This window comes from Equus przewalskii, chromosome 8 (assembly GCF_037783145.1).
Source record: "Equus przewalskii isolate Varuska chromosome 8, EquPr2, whole genome shotgun sequence".
Taxonomy (NCBI): Eukaryota; Metazoa; Chordata; class Mammalia; order Perissodactyla; family Equidae; genus Equus; species Equus przewalskii.
The window spans coordinates 84,904,461-84,920,202 of record NC_091838.1 but is presented as its reverse complement, the minus strand read 5'-3'; the positions used below and the strand labels follow the sequence as shown (position 1 = coordinate 84,920,202).

Genomic DNA, 15,742 nt, shown 5'->3' with positions numbered 1-15,742 from the left:
CCCCTTGGAGGCCTAGAGCCCCTTTGGAGGGGTAGAGTGAGGGCCTCCTCCCAGGGTGAGAGCCCACTCAAGGGAAGCCTGGGCCAATTCAGGTAACATGGTGGTTTATGGAGTGAGAAGAGGAGGGTCTGGAGAACAGATAGCAAATGTCTGACTCTCGCTCGGAGGACGTGGGCTTTGTGCCCTCGTGCGTCCTCGGAGGGGTCAGAGCGGCCGTACCTGGATGTGGGTATTGGGGAGAGAGCCAGGGGGATCTTGGTCTTTGCCTCGAGGGACCGAGGCGGGGCGTGGTCGTCCGTGGGTTTGCCGTCGGAGCCGCGGACAGACTGGGCGACAGCAGAGGTCCTGGAGTCTCATTGGGATGGGTGAGCCCCCAGGTAGGAGGAGAACTGCCCCCCTGCCCTGCTATACCATGCTCTCTGCAGGCAGACGGAGGAGGGGAAGCCAGCCTGCGAAATGAGGAAAGCAAAGCTGGGGGTCCTAGGGACCGGGAAGAAGGAGGGGATGGACGAGGTCACACGCTGAGAGAACTAGGACAAGGAGACTGGATGAGAAACCCTGCCCAGAACCCTGTCGGGAGGAGGTGGGTGGGGTTGGAGCTGAGAAAGTGAGCAGCTTGTGGGGAGGGGGTTCTGAGCTGGAGATGAAGTGCAAGTTTCCTTCAGGGCCCCGTGCTTCAGATAGGGGGCTTCCTGGAGTGAGCCGGTGAGGAGTGGGAAGGGTCCTGCAGGGGAGGGTCCCTGGAGTTAGCAGAAAAGGAAGTAGGGCCCATATCTGAGTGAGAACTGTCAGCAGGCGGGGACGGGAGAGTCCTGAGTGTGCAGGTGAGGCGGTGGAGGGAGAGCCAACAAGGTAGGGAGGGAGTGAGGGCAGGGGTCCCAGTGGGTGGAGAGGCTTGCCCCATGGACTCTGGGGTGGTATGTTTGCTAGCACCAGTGCAGTCAGGTAAGCCTTGCAGGAGCAGAGGCAAGAATGACACCATGAGAAGGTGACAGGAGCGGGCTGGGGCATGTGGCCATGTGCTGAAGCCACTGGGGAGCAGAAGGGGCTGGTGCATGAGGCCCCATGAGAGGCAACAGAGCTGGGGGTTGGCAGGGATAGGGGATCAGGAGGCAGCACAGCCCACAGCAGGGCCAGAGGCTGAGGGATACCTGGGCCTCCTTGGGACAGAGTAAGGTGTTCTGGGGTCAGCCTGGGATAGACCCAGAGGACCAGAAGGGCAGAAGGAGAGTGGGACGGAGGTGGGGACAGTGCTTGGACACTTGGGCTGTGGGGTCCTTGAGAAGGTCCCACAGGTCCCTGGAATGGGGTATGGGAGATCAGAGCCCCCAACTCCCCCTCTGCCCCTGAGCTGGATGCAGCCAGGAGGCTGACCAGGCCTACTGCAAGATGTGGGTCCAGGGCCTTGCCACAGAGATGGTCAGGCCCACAGTCTGCAGTGAGACAGGCACCCGTGTGCGCCCAGGAGCCCCAGGGGGTGTCTGGCAACTGTGAGCTCCCACTGGGGACCCTGGGCCAAAGGAAGCCTTGAGAAGTGCTGCTCTGGGGGGCTTGTTCACGGGGGCTCTTCCCTGAGGCCCTCCTGGAGGTGGCAGGTGTGGACTCAAGGGAGGACAGCCAGTGCTGGGGCTCCGGGAGGTGCATACACCCACCCGATTTTTATCATGCCTCTGCCTCGTGCTCTGTGCGTCTGTCCTTGCAGAGACAGGCGTCCTGGCTGGCATCTCCCCACAGTCCAGAGACCTGTTACTCAGCTTCATCTTGCTGGCCTAAATGTCATCCTACACATGAGGCCACTAAGCCTGGCATAAAACGGGCTGTGCAGAACGGGGTGACCCAAGGATGGTGGTCACTCTGGGTGGGGGCAGCCACACTGGGGATGGGGTTCTCTGGCCTTTGAGAGGGGCTCATCTGCCTCTGCCCCCAAATGCCCCCCTCCACAAAGTGCTTTTGCCTATGCTGGTCAGCTGGGGCACCCTCTCTCTCCTGCCACCCAAGGTCACCTCTTCCCTGCATTTCAAACTTACTTAGAAATGATTTGCTTTTCCTTTTAAAGTTGTTCTTTAAACGTTTCTTGTCACATACACACAGGAGTAATTTGGTGTAAACGCACATAACCATAACCCTCTTCTGTCTTGTTCTGCTTGGCTCCTCACCCCCAGCATGAGCTGCCCTCAGGCAAATAACAGAACACTATGCTCTCATCATCTTTAATATGGGAAGAGTAATACTATTTCATAGGGTTACTGTGAGGGTTAAATGAGTGAACACACAAAGTCACCAGGGCTGTAGAAGTCACAGAGTGGCCACACTCAGGCGCAGACAGGAGAGGCGGTCTGAGAAAGTGACCAGAAGGGAGCCCCAGGAGGCTTCAAGGTCCTGGGCACAGTCAGCTTGTCGACAGGGTGCTCGTTTCACAGGCATTCAGGGTGTGAGGATTCCTCTGCTGTATGCTGAAGGTATTTGTAATTCCTTTCTGTGTATTCTACTTCTAAAAACTTTTTTAAAAGTGTGCATGCGAACTGATAAAAATTCCTGGGAGGTCTTCAGACCTCCAAAAGCCGTGGAAGGGATGCGGTCCAAGCCTTTATCTCCAAGGAAGAAAAGGGGAGCCCAGCTAATATTTGGGGTAAAATTGGAGTAAACAGAAATTCATATATATATAATATATATCATGTATCATATATCATGTATGGGTATATAGATATATCCCAAATAAAAGTGAAAGAAAATATGCATCTTGAGACAAACAGAACAAAATTTAACGCAACAAAAACAATTGGTTCTTTCATGCATGTTTGCAGTAGTTGAATATATGTGCTGAAAGGTTTTATATATATATATGCATATTATATATATGATATATGTTAATTTCCCTCTAAGTATCCTGCAAAGTGCTTTCATTCTCTTTCAATTCTATGTATGTTGTAGTGTTCTATATTATTTTCTCTTTATCCTGAGTTATTTACTAGGTTGCTAGTTTACAAACATAGAATATTTCTTTAAACTAACCATATCTAAATTTAATGTTTTATTTTTAGATAATGTAGTTTGTATGCTGATGCTTCCCTGCAATGTAGATGCTGCTTTTGTGGCCTAGTAGATTTCAGCTTAATATGTGTTCCCTGTCTTCAAAAAGGTTTAGTCCCTGCCTTTGCACTTTTTTAAATGAGAAAACATTTAAAGAAAAATATTTGAGATTGCGCGGCATATCATAAGAGTAAACGGTTTTGTAAGGGCTTTTTTATTAATGTATCCATAAATATAGAGGAACGCATGCGCTGGGTCACAATGTGAAGCATGTCTTGTGCGTCTCAGAAAAGGCGGACAGACAGGACTGTGCTGCCAGGAGCCCTGTTACCGACGCCTATACAGCCGTCTGACAGGGTCCGGGCTGAGAAGGGCCAAGGGGCGCAGGGATGCCCCTCCGTGAAGAATGGCCGGCCGACACCCCTGATATTTTCTGAAATGTATGCATGCTTTCTATCAAGGTTATGACTATACTTGTTTCTGCTTTTTATTCTTGAAGATATATAGTTTAACTTAGCTTTTCAGCCTGATACCTTACTAGCAAAATGATATTTTCTCTGGGCAGTGTGCTCAAGGGACAATTAGCCCTACCTCCTGAAAGGCAAAGGAATGCTTTCACCCCCTAAGGGACGCGGGAATGTAAAGAATCTTAACTACCCCCTGAGAACGCACTTGGCCCTGGGGATAAGATACCCAGGAGTTGCCTTTTGTTCCCATTAACCATCTACACTAATGGCGTGGATGATTGAGGGAGGCAGGGGTGGCTCCCCCAGGACGTAAACAGACGGAATGCTGTCCTGTCCAGAGGTCTGGACCTTCTCTCTTTGATTTAACTTTACCATGAATTACAACAGATGTCAAGGTGATGTGGATTAAGGCTGCCCAAGCTAGAGAAGCCCAAGGTGACCTGGCCTACATGCCAAACTATATGACCCAGTGGATTTTTTTTATGGTATGAATTAGGGCTGCCCCAGGGAGAGAAGCCCAGGGCATCCTCACCTACCTGCCGATCTATATGGCCAGATTCATATCTAAAGTTATATGACTATACAATAACCAGACCCCATCTGCACTGAAATCATTTAATGACTTTTTACATCATCTTTTCTTTTTCCAGTAAAAATAAGTCACGTACCCATGCCTTATAAAATTAGCCCTAACCCTCAACTCAGGGCAGCAGCAGGAGCTCTGACTGCCCATGGGTCCTGTCCCCATGCCTGCAGCAGCAGCAGCAGCTCTTCACTGCCCATGGGTCCTGCCCCCATGCCTGACAGCTCTTCACTGCCCATGGGTCCTGCCCCCATGCCTACAGCTCTTCACTGCCCATGGGTCTTGTCCCCAGGCAGCAGTAGGAGCTCTGACCGCCCGTGGGTCCTGTCCCCACGCACCAGCTCCGCCTGCCCATGGGTCCCGTCCCCATGCCAGCGGGGGCAGCAGCAGCTGCTCTGCCTGCCCATGGGCCCTGTCCCCATGCTATTCCACACTATTCTCTAAATAAAAGAGCACTACTGCCAGATCTTGAGAGTCTAAGAAATCTTTCTTTCGACTCCTCGGCTCACCGAACCTGCATCAAAGGTACCTATCTCTTTTAGCTTAGAGACAATAAACAATAGTTAATTGCAGAGAAGACGATCATTAACCTTATGCTCTATAGAATGGAATGCTAATACATATTCTTGTGCTCGCTTTTACTTCCTTATCTCTCTGAGAATATTTGTAGAGCTATTTCTGTACTAATCCTGAAAAATATAAAAACTGACACTTGTGCACAGTAAAGTTAGACTTGATTACACCGACTCAAGTCCCACCTCTCCTCTCACTGCGCCGACTCCGTCCCTCCCTCAGGAACCTGGACTCAGCTGGAGCAGGACTTCGGCACCCTGCGGAGCTTTTCACAAAGCGGGGAAGCGGGTAAGGACGGCCAGGACCTCTCTACCACCTTCGGGGCTTGCGGGGGGTTTCAAGATTATTTCAAAACCAGGGCCGGCCGGTGGCCCAGTGGCTGGGTCCACGTGCTCCGCTGTGGCGGCCCAGGGTTTCGCTGTTGGGATCCTGGGCGAGGACATGGCACCGCTCATCGAGCCACGCTGAGGCGGCGTCCCACATGCCACAACCAGAAGGACCCACAACTAAAAAAATATGCAACTATGTTTCGGGGGGCTTTGGGGAGAAAAAGGAAAAATCTTTAAAAACAAAAATTAAAAGGGAGGGCACTGCCTCAGAACCGGGCTCCCTAGAATGATGCTGCACGTCTGTCCCGCCCCCCGGATTTCTAGAGGTCTCTGGGAAGGCATCTGCTCCACGGGGCACCAAGCTTTCGGGCCCACGCCCGGTACCCTCAGACCTGGCTGGCTGGACCCGGCCCGGCCCCGCGTCCCTAACCCGCTGCGGCTCTCGCGAGAACCCCGCCCCTCTACCCAGGCGGCGGAGGGCACCATAGAGGCGCGTTTCTCCGAGCATCCTAGAGCGGTGCTGCGGCCGTTTGCGGGGGCGGGCCGGAACAGCGGGTCTGGGCCGGGAGCGCCGGGCTCCTCCCGGTGCTGTCCCGGGTGGAGGCCCCGGTTGAGTTGGGCTGGCCGCGGAGCTGGTGCTGCCGCCCATCCTCCGACTCCGGCCCAGCTGGAGCTGCGGCCCGCCCGGCCCTCGCTTCTCCCTGGGTTCTGGCTTTGGGGGTTCCGGTTGGCGGAGGGGCCGGGCCCCCTTCCCCAGGCTGGGCAAGAGGCGTGCGGGCCGGGCCCTGCGTCCGCGTCCCCGGAGCCCGGTGGTCGCGCAGAGCCGAGGCTGCGAGGCAGGCGGGAGGGCCGGTTCTGTTCGGGTTCCCGTCCCCTCGGCGCGCCCGCTGGGAGCAGCAGGCGCTGGCCGGCGGTCCCCTTGCGGCCCCGCCTCGGTTCCCGCGGAGACTGCCCGCCCGGCGCCGTCTTGCTCGTGCGGCTCTCTCCCGCCCCGGCTGAGTCACGGGTTGGACGGCAGACACTCCGTGAGCAGTTAGGAAGAACGCACCATGTCCAGAGGACTCTCCGCGGGCCTGGGCTCACGGAGCATGTGTTGTAGTAGAGGCGAGACAGTAAGCAAATAGATTTCGATCGTGACAAGGGGTTTGAAGAAAATAAACCAAGGGGTTAGGATTGTGAGAGATGCGGGGTCAGGGCAGCTATGGGTGCTCAGGGAAGGCCTTTGCAAGGGGTTAACATCTCAAGTGAAACCTGGTGGCCAAGAGGCCTTGCCAATCCCTTAGAAGAAACTTGGAGGTGAAAGGAACTGCACCGGAATGGCCTTGGCTGGCTTGCGTTAACGCACAGAAGGCCGGCCTGGCTCCAGTGTAGGGAGCAAGCGGGCAAGAGAGGCAGCTGGGCAGGGTGCCTCTGGAACAGAAGTTTTGTTCTAAATTGAAGGGATAAATGACTCCTGCTGGTCCTCCAGGCCCCAATCAAATGTAATTTCCCCAAAAGCACCCCCTGATCCTCCATCTAAGTTAGCAGTCCCCTCCCCTTGATATTTTCCCTCCCAACATTCTCAACCCAGCACTGTTTTCCTCTGATTAAAGACTATTTCCTGATTCCAGAGGTAGAAGTAAAAGCAGGTTTTCTCCCCTCTAACTGGGCGGCTCCTCCCTGAGGACATGCACTCCCCAGATACGAGCAAACAAGAACCAGTGATGGAGACCTCCCCTCCCAGCAGTGGGCAATGGTGTGTGGGCTAGGTCTTCCCCTGAGATGCTCTGGTGGCCTTGTCGGGGTGAAGAGGACGGCAGATCCATCCGTCAGCAGGAGCCGCAGCAATGGTCCAGGCAGGTCCTGCCCTCAGACTGCCCTGGACAGACAGCCCAGTGGGGGTCGGCTGGCAGTGGTGTGCTTTGCAGTCTGCTGTCTGCCCAGCGTCTCAGATCATCCTCAGTAGCCATTGTACTCTCATGTTAAAAGGGCTCTCCTACCAAATGTCACCTCATGGCATCGTAACTGCAAGCTTTCTGTTAACTGATGCCTAAGTGGGATGTCATTTCACAAAGTGTTAACTACTTAGGAGGCTCAAACCCCACAGAGGAGGATCCCCCAGAGACCTCCTTCCAAACCCAGGAGCTCAAGTGTCTGTCGGGGGAGGGGCACTGAGACCAGGGCCTGGTGCCTTCTCTGCAAACACCTGGCCAGAGCAAAATTGTATTTATTGGATTTTAAATAACTTTTCCCCAACCACAGAGGCAACACACATTTGTAAATAAGTCTTGGAGGAATCATAAAAACGGGAAGAAGGAAAATAAGAAGCACCCATAATTCTATGACCCCAGAAGAAACTAGAGTTAATGTGCTGGGGTATGTGCTGCCAGGTTTATTTTTCTGCTTATAGTCTTGTTTCACATAATAAAGTAGTAAGAACATTTTCTCATCTTCCACAACATGGTCTTACTGGTTGCAGAGTCACCTACATCATGGATCCACTCATTTACTCTACAAATCCTTGCTGAGCACATGCTGGGTGCCAGGCCCTCCCCCAGCCTCTGGGGGTACAGCATGAATAACCAGACCGCAGGCCTTGTCTAAGAAGCAAGTAAGTTGACATAAGGCAGGTGACATAGGTGCTGTGAAGAAAAATAAAGCAAGGATTGAGGGTAGAGATTCTGGGGTGTGGGTGGCATTTTAAACGGAATATCATCGTTCCAGAAGGCCTTCATGGGAAGGTTGGAAGGAGTCGGGGGGTGGAGCCATGTGGGTGAGCAGGTCTTGGTACGGCTTCTTCTTGGGGCAGGAGGGAGGTGGTGGACAGACACTTGAGCTCCTGGGTTTGGAAGGAGGTCTCTGGGGGAGATGTTCTTGCCCCGTGTCTCACCCTTTCCTGTCTCTTTTGAGTCTGGATGGTCCTTCTGGGGGGACGAGGGTGGGTGGCCCTTGGGCCTGGGCTCCTTCCACTCAGCACTCACTGTCCCCAGCGCCTTCCCCGGCGGAGACCCTGGAATGGCGGTGCCACTCCCGACGCCCGAACCCCAGGTGGGCCTCTGCTTGGAGCCTTAGCTTCTCAGCTCTGAGTACCTTCCCAGGGAGCCCCAGGCCCATCCACGTCACTCCCACTCCTGCAGGGAGTTCACGGGATGGAGTCTGCAAGCCAAGGGTTGGCCTCCTCCCTTCACAGCCTCGCAGTGGCTCTGTTGACTCCTTGCCAAGGCTTTGGGCAGAAGTGGGCTGCCTGGAGCATCCTGCGCCCAAGCTACTAGGGTTGGCTGGCAAGGGCAGGGTCCCTGTCCTTCCCCAATGCCTGCCTCCACCCTGGTGTGACTGGTCAGCCCTTCCTTGGTCACACAGCCTTTGGCCTCGACTGGGAGCTGAGAACTGGGCTGGAGGCTCGGCCACCAGCATCTCTGAGGTGCCCCCTCCCCACGTCCCTGACAGCCCACAAACAAGCATGAGGCCAGGGTCATCTCCCACTCCACCTGTGGCTTCATGGCAGCGGGACTGCCCCTCCCTGGAGAGTGTTGAGTTGTTCCCTCTGTGCCAGCCCCTGAGGGTACAGCAGTGACCACACACACAGGCCTTGACGCCCAGAGCTGATCAGGTCCCCTGAGTGTTCTTGACATGGCCTCCTCATCTCCTGCCCAGACAGCCGTGGACAGTAGGATCTGTGGTTGCAGGAGGCCATTGTGTTCGAGGATGTGGCCGTGTACTTCACAAGGATAGAGTGGAGTTGCCTGGCTCCGGACCAGCGGGCGCTGTACAGGGACGTGATGCTGGAGAACTACGGGCACGTGGCCTCCCTGGGTGAGGCTCCCCAGTCCATCCTGGGGCTGGACTCAGAGACCACCTGCCTCTTCCACCAGCCATGCTGGGGAGTTGGTTCCTTTCCAAAGGCAAAGTCCAGCGTTCAGGGAGGGGGCTGGAGGGGCGCCAGCAGCTGGGTGTCCTCCCTCCTGCTCTCTGACTCGTGCTGTTCTCCCTGCACTAGGCTGTCTTGTCGCCAAACCAGCGCTGATCTCCCTCTTGGAGCAAGGAGAGGAGCCAGGGGCCTTGATTCTGCAGGTGGCTGAGAAGCGAGAGACAAGGGCCAGCCTGTGCCCAGGTGAGTGAGAGGCACACGGAGGCCCGGCCTCCGCATAGCTCCTTGCAGGCCCCTGGGTGCTTACACACTGGGAGGGCTGTGTGTTTAGTTTCTCACAGCAGAGCCAAATTTCCTACTAAACGCCTCCCTTGTGGTCCAGAGTCACCCAGGACTAACCTCTGTAAGGAACCCGAGTGTGTGAGCATCCATCCCAGTGCCCCGAGGTGTCAGGCCAGGTCTGTGTGGGCAGTGGCTGTGTGGGGAGGACCCAGCAGGGAGACCCTGGAGCTGCTTTGATTCTCCTGGTTCCCCATGGCTCGAGAGCCAGGGCTGAGCGGGGGGCTACAGAGCTGCCAAAAGGGAGGAGCGGTGGCCTCCATCCTTGGAGCCCGCACAGGCAGCACCCCATGTCCTGGGTGAATGGACTGTGGGTGCATGCCCTGAGGGAGGGGGAGCAAAGGACAGGGGCATCCCACATGTCCTGCCCCTGCACCTGGCCTGCATCCCACTCCTTTGGGACAAGCCAGTGCCCTCCCCCTCCCTCCCCTCCCTCCTTGAGAACCCCCCCCACCGGAGCCAGCCTCCCACAGTGCTGAAGCCCTTCTTAGTCTCCCTTCTCCTGCCCCTTTCTCACTGGAACCTTGATCTTAAAGCTTCTTGCAAGAAGTTCTCAGACCTCCCTGGTTCTTTGACGTCAAGATTCTGTCTTAAATCAATAAGTTCCTCTTGTGAGTATAGAGGTCAGGTCATCCTTCCGTTTTCTGTCCATGCTTCTAGGTTCCAGGATGGAGGCTAGGATCAAGGAGTCTTCCCTGAGGAGAGTGTCCTCTAAGCAGGCGGGACTGTTGGGCACAGTTTGGGGGCGACGCCCCGGGGGGGACCCCGGCTTACCTGTACTGAACGGCAGTCCTGAGGAGGGGTCAGGCGGCCCTCCAGGGGAGTATGGCGCGGCCCCTGCCGCCCTGGAGGAAGGACGGCTCTGCCCTGGCCCTGCGGCCGTGGCTGGAAAGAGAGCGCACCGGTGCGCCTGCGGCAAGGCCTTCAAGTACCACTCGCTGCTGCTCAGGCACCAGGTTGTCCACACGGGCGCCAAGCCCTACCAGTGCACCGAGTGCGGCAAGGCCTTCAAGCAGAGCTCCATCCTCCTGCGGCACCAGCTGATCCACACCGAGGAGAAGCCCTACCGGTGCGGCGAGTGTGGCAAGGCGTTCCGGCAGAGCACCGAGCTGGCCGCGCGCGGCCGGGTCCACGCCGAGGAGAAGCCCTACGAGTGCGGCCAGTGCGGCAAGGCCTTCGGGCGCAGCTCCCAGCTCCGGCAGCACCAGCAGTTCCACACGGGGGAGAAGCCCTACGAGTGCTGCGAGTGCGGCCAGGCCTTCGGCCGCAGGTTCACCCTCAAGGAGCACCGGCGCCTCCACAGCGGGGAGAGGCCTTACATGTGCCCACAGCGGGGAGAGGCCTTACATGTGCCCGCAGTGTGGGCAGCGATTCATCCGCGGGTGCTCACTCCGCAAACACCACAGGCTGCACGGCGAGGAGAGCCCCCGCAAAGACGGCGGGTGCCAGAGCCCCCTGCTCAGCGCGGCCCAGAAGGCCCCCTCGGGGGACAGGCTCCACGAGTGCCTGGTGTGCCAGAAGCCCTTCAGACACAACTCCCTGCTCCTCCTGCACCAGAGGCTGCACACAGGCGAGAAGCCGTTTGAGTGCAGGGAGTGCGGCCGGGCCTTCGGCCGCAAGTCCAACCTCACTCTGCACCAGCAGACCCACACCACGGAGAAGCCCTTCGCCTGTACGGAGTGTGGCACGGCCTTCCGCAGGAGCTACACACTGAGCGAGCACTACCGGCTGCACAGCGGTGAGCGGCCCCACAGGTGCCACGCCTGTGGGAGGGCCTGCAGCCGGCTCTCCGCCCTCATCCAGCACCAGAAAGTCCACAGCCGAGAATGCTCCCAGGAAGGTGGGGAGGGCGGGCTGGTGCCCCGCTGGGCAGCCCGGTGAGGTGACAACAGGCAGAGAGCCAGTCCACCCTCCCGCTTGGCTGTGCAGCGGGCATTTGTCTTGGACGGAGAAGGAGTGGCTGGGGCTGTTCTCAGGCTGGCCAGAGAGGGAAGCGGAGCCAGAACAGGTCCCCAGCACTTCTTTTTTATAAAGATTTTATTTTTTTCCTTTTTCTCCCCAAAGCCCCCCAGTACATAGTTGTATATTCTTCGTTGTGGGTCCTTCTAGTTGTGGCATGTGGGATGCTGCCTCAGCGTGGTTTGATGAGCAGTGCCATGTCCGCGCCTAGGATTAGAACCAACGAAACACTCGGCCGCTTGTAGCGGGGCGCGCGAACTTAAGCACTTGGCCACGGGGCCAGCCCCAAGAGCAGCACATCTGAACCACCCAGGTCTGCCTGGATACACACAGGCTCCAATAAACCACATGGGGTTGGGGGGCGGGTGTTTTCCTTTTGCACTCGTCTGTTTTCCAAATGCTGACTTGTGATCAGAAAAAATGGATACCTTGTTTCTTTGGTGGCTCGTTTGTTTTTAGGATTGTCCAAGGTCAGACCGTGTTTGCAGGGGCACCAGCCACCTGGTGGGAGCGGGAGGGGCACGGGACTAGAGTCCACACAGCGCCTGGAGTGGGGACGTTTGGAAGTCATGGGCAGGCTGAGGGTTTGTAACTGAGCCAGGGCCAGAGGGGCGGTGGTGACTGAGGCCAGGGCTCAAGGAGGGTCTGTGGGCTGCTGGCAGCACCTCCCGAGCCCCAGCCAGGCTGGCATGGCCTGCTGTCCCTGGGCCTGTCAGCAGAAGGTGCTCACTGGGGAGAAGGCACTGAGGACTTGCTGGTGAGGGAGGCCATCTTCGCGACCCCTCCTCACCACCAGCACCCCCAGGACCCCCGAGAATACTGACAGGCTTCCGCAGCGTCTTACAGAACGTGTGCCAGAGAGGAGGCCACCACCCTGAGCCAAGGTAAGGGCCTGACCCGTGAATGAGTGTTTTTTAATTAACAAGTTTTTTTTTTCTGAATACAAAGTTGTTATAGAACGTTTCAAAAATACAGAAACTTATAAAAAAGAAATGTAAAAAGTTGCCCTTTGCGCCCCTCTCCAGGGCTGGCTGCTGTGACGTTTGGTGTGTGTGCTTGGTCTGTTTGTAATGCATGTGCAGATACTGGTGTTACGAATTGGATTAGGCTTTGCTTAGGAGTTTGTGCCCACTGCTGATTAGACGCCCAGCACACCCGCCATTTTCTGTGGCTTGTTTAGCAGCTCCCTTATCGTCAGATCTCTGTCCCCTTCCCACATTTTCGCTGTTCCCGACCCCACAGCGGACGGTGCACCTCTGTCGCATCCATGACGACTTCTTTGGGGTGGATGCCGACTTTGCAGGTCAAGGGCACTGGGAGTGGGGAGGACTGTGTTTAATCATTTCATTAATTATGAAAAATGCCATTCTTGTTTTTATTTTCATTTCTTGGCCTTTTCATGAGTGAATTCCCTGTAAGCTCTTGCACCTGTTCTTATTGGGTTTGTAAGACTTCTGTGTTGAGTTCCGATCCCTTCCCCTTAATATCTCTATTTCCTCAATTGTGATACTAACCACAGGTTTTCTCTGGGGGTGGGGAGGTGGAAGGAAAACTGCATCTCAGAATTGAGGGAGTGATATGTTACAAATGTTTTCCCCGGTTCTTTCTTTGCTTTTGATTATGAGGTTTTTAATATGAAAAATACATTTCCCCTGTGGCCAAAACTGTCTGTCCTGATAAGATTAGAAAGGCTTTCCCACCCCAAGATTTTATAGAACATTTTCCTTGTTTTGGTTAAGTTACTAAAGTAATACATATTTATAGTAAAACAGCAAGGGAGCCTCAACAGAGAAACAGGAAGTAGGAACCCCTCTGCTCCTTCCCCAGACACCACTGCGAACAGTTTGGGCGGCTCCTTCCAGGTCTCTCTGCATTTCAAACATTCAAACTGTCCGTGTTTTTAGAGACAGGATCATTCTGCATGTGTTTGTGATGGCTTTTGATGTGTCGACTTGCTGGGCTGAACTACAGCCCTCAGAATCCCCTTTAGGTGGATCCGGAGAGGTGGGCTATGGGGACAGAAGGGAGGCAGCAGCCATTTGTAATTCAGACACCTTCTCCCCACTATGCAGACACCAACTTGAGTGCTGCTGATTCCGAGAAGGGATTCTGCAGATGTGATTAAAGCACCTAAATAGTTGATTATAAGCTAATCAGAGAGTATCTCGGTGGGCCTGACCTAGTCAGTTGGAAGGCCTTTAAAAGCTTAGAAAGTTTCCCTGAGACTCCTGCCTGTGGAGAAGGATCAGCTGGTGATCTTGCCCTCCCGAGTCACTGTTCTGAGGACTTTGCGCTTGCTTAGCAGCCTCACAATCGGCAGCTACTTATCTCCTGCTGGTTCTGCTTCTCAGGTGGACCCTGCCTGATCCACAACTTTCTGCACCTTGGCCTTCCCATGAGTCGGTGACAGTGTCCTGCAGGCAGGCACAAGCAGAGCTGGCTTGTTCTCTGTGGTGTGGATGTGCCGTTGGCGCGATCAGTTGTTCCCCCGTGAGGGGACGTCACCTCACTGCCCACTTGGTATGCACATGACACTGCAGTCAGAGCCCTTCCGTAAATGCTGGCTAGCACGTCCCATAAACTTGAGAGCCAGGTCCCTACAGGTTTAGATGTTAGTCCTCTCACAGGACTGGAGGTTTTGCAAGGCTTCAGTGTCCAGGCGATTCCAGGGTTCTGGCCTCACTCCCTTCCCACCCTCCAGTCTCCTGCCAGGGCTCCCATTGGCCAGACCCAGCTGGAAGCCAGCAGTCATGAAAATCCACTGAGGAGGCCACATGGGCCTGGGTGGTGACGGGGGCAGGTGTCGGAGAGGGGTGAACCTGGAGGAGCAAATGTGAGTGGGCAGCATTCGCTCTCCCGCCCAGCGTGTTCTTCCTCACACTGCCGGCTGTGCTCCCACTAACTTGGAGCCTGCCACGCCACACTGGCTGCAGCTGGTGCCTCTGAAACTGTCTGAAAATTAGCCCTTGGCCTGTCCACTGCCCTCAGGCTAAGATCTCAGACAAAGAGGTAAGAAAAGGGAAGTCTGGTTTTCGAGATGCCACATGAAAGGTCCCTTAGGCTGTCTAAAGTCTAAAGTCGTTCCTGTGGCCACAAGTTGCTGCACTCTGCGGGCGGAGGCCCGTGTTCCCTCCAGGCCCGTGTCCTCCCTGCTGGATCCCGCCCAGGTTGCCCGGCGCCGTCCGCGGTGCTGAATTCCCGCAGGAGCCTCAGCTGAGACAGGTTGCCTGGGCAGGGGTGAAGAGCCAGCTGGTTGCCGCATACGACACAGTGGAGACCAGGACCTGCTGCCAGGCCTGCGTTTTCCGTGCTGTTTACAAGGTCCAAGTTAAAGAGGATCGGCGACTCTGTGCGAAAGGTGAGTGAGGAGAACTCTGGGGTTTCCCCATGCTGACACAGGGTCCTGGGGTACCGATGGCTCCTGGGCAGGGGAGGTCTCAGCAGGCGCCCCGGCCACGGTGGCTGCCCCTTTGCTCTGTCCCTGCATTCTCCTGCAAGCCTGTCAGTGGTGCAGCTACAGCCAGTCGTGACCTTCCCCACCTTTCTCTCCTCAGGATCCCAGGAATGGGTTTCAGAACCTGTTCCTCACAGAAACCATAAAACTGGAGCCTCCCAGAGGAGCTCTGCGGGTTCTGCTGCAGACAGACGCAGCCTCTCAGCTTTCATTCCGTGTGAATGTGCCAGAAACTGCCGCCCCACAAACCATGTTCCTGGGCTTCTCCCCCAGTGAGATTGAGTGTGACAAAGAATGACGGCCATCTCCATTCTCCCCAGCGTCCTGCGTCCATACTTCATCGCTCTTCCTCCCTGGGAAGGGCTCCAGCTTCGCTGCTGGAGGTTCCCCACCGGGGATCTGAGCTCATGTTCCCGAGCTTGAGAAAACGAAGGCTCCAGAGTCCCTCCCTCTAGACCCATCCCCACCCCTGCACAGGCTCAGCCTTAGGGCTGCCTTCTCCTCATCGGTCCCCACTGAGGAAAACAAGCCAAACCAGGAAGAGCAGATCCCGTCTTTTCTGTTCTGAATTAAAGGAAATACTGAAGTAATAAGGGAGCGTGCAGTTTCACGTCAATGTCTGTGAATCCGAAAGTTCTCAAGTTGTCCTCAAGTTGAGGAAGGAGAGGAAAAGAAAGCAAGAGGAGGGGACGGCCCCATGGCCTAGTGGTTAAGTTCTCACGCTCCACTTTGGTAGCCAGGGTTTCACCAGTTCAGATCCTGGGTGCGGACATGGCACTCTTCATCAGGCCACACTGAGGTGACATCCCACATAGCACAACCAGAAGGACCTACAGCTAGAATATACAACTATGTACTGGGGGGCTTTGAGGAGAAGAATTAAAAAAAAAAGATTGGAAACAGATGTTAGCTCAGGTGCTAATCTTCAATAAAAATAGAAGAAAGCAGGAAGATAAGTTAGGCAACTAAAGGTGGTTGGACTGCACGAGGGTGGTGCATTTTAACCAGGGGAGCAGCCTGTGCAGGAGGAATAAGAATGATCTGGAGACTCGGGCCAACCCCTGGGAGCAGATGCTGGCACAGTGATTTGGAGTCAGACCCGGGGGAAGGAATCCTAGCACTCCCACGTTGCCAGCTGAGTGATGGGGACCCTCACCACTT

The 15,742-nt window shown here is 55.5% G+C and overlaps 1 protein-coding gene across 1 annotated transcript; it reads left to right on the top strand.

Moving 5' to 3' along the window:
* Positions 1-2,330: 2,330 nt before the first annotated feature.
* Positions 2,331-15,174, top strand: ZNF517 (zinc finger protein 517). The gene is given in 7 exon segments (XM_070632399.1): positions 2,331-2,459; positions 4,876-4,941; positions 8,648-8,774; positions 8,959-9,072; positions 9,829-10,493; positions 10,495-14,485; positions 14,682-15,174. Coding segments are annotated over 6 exon segments (1,536 nt in total). The 5' UTR covers positions 2,331-2,450; the 3' UTR covers positions 11,050-14,485; positions 14,682-15,174.
* The last annotated feature ends 568 nt before the right edge of the window (positions 15,175-15,742 follow it).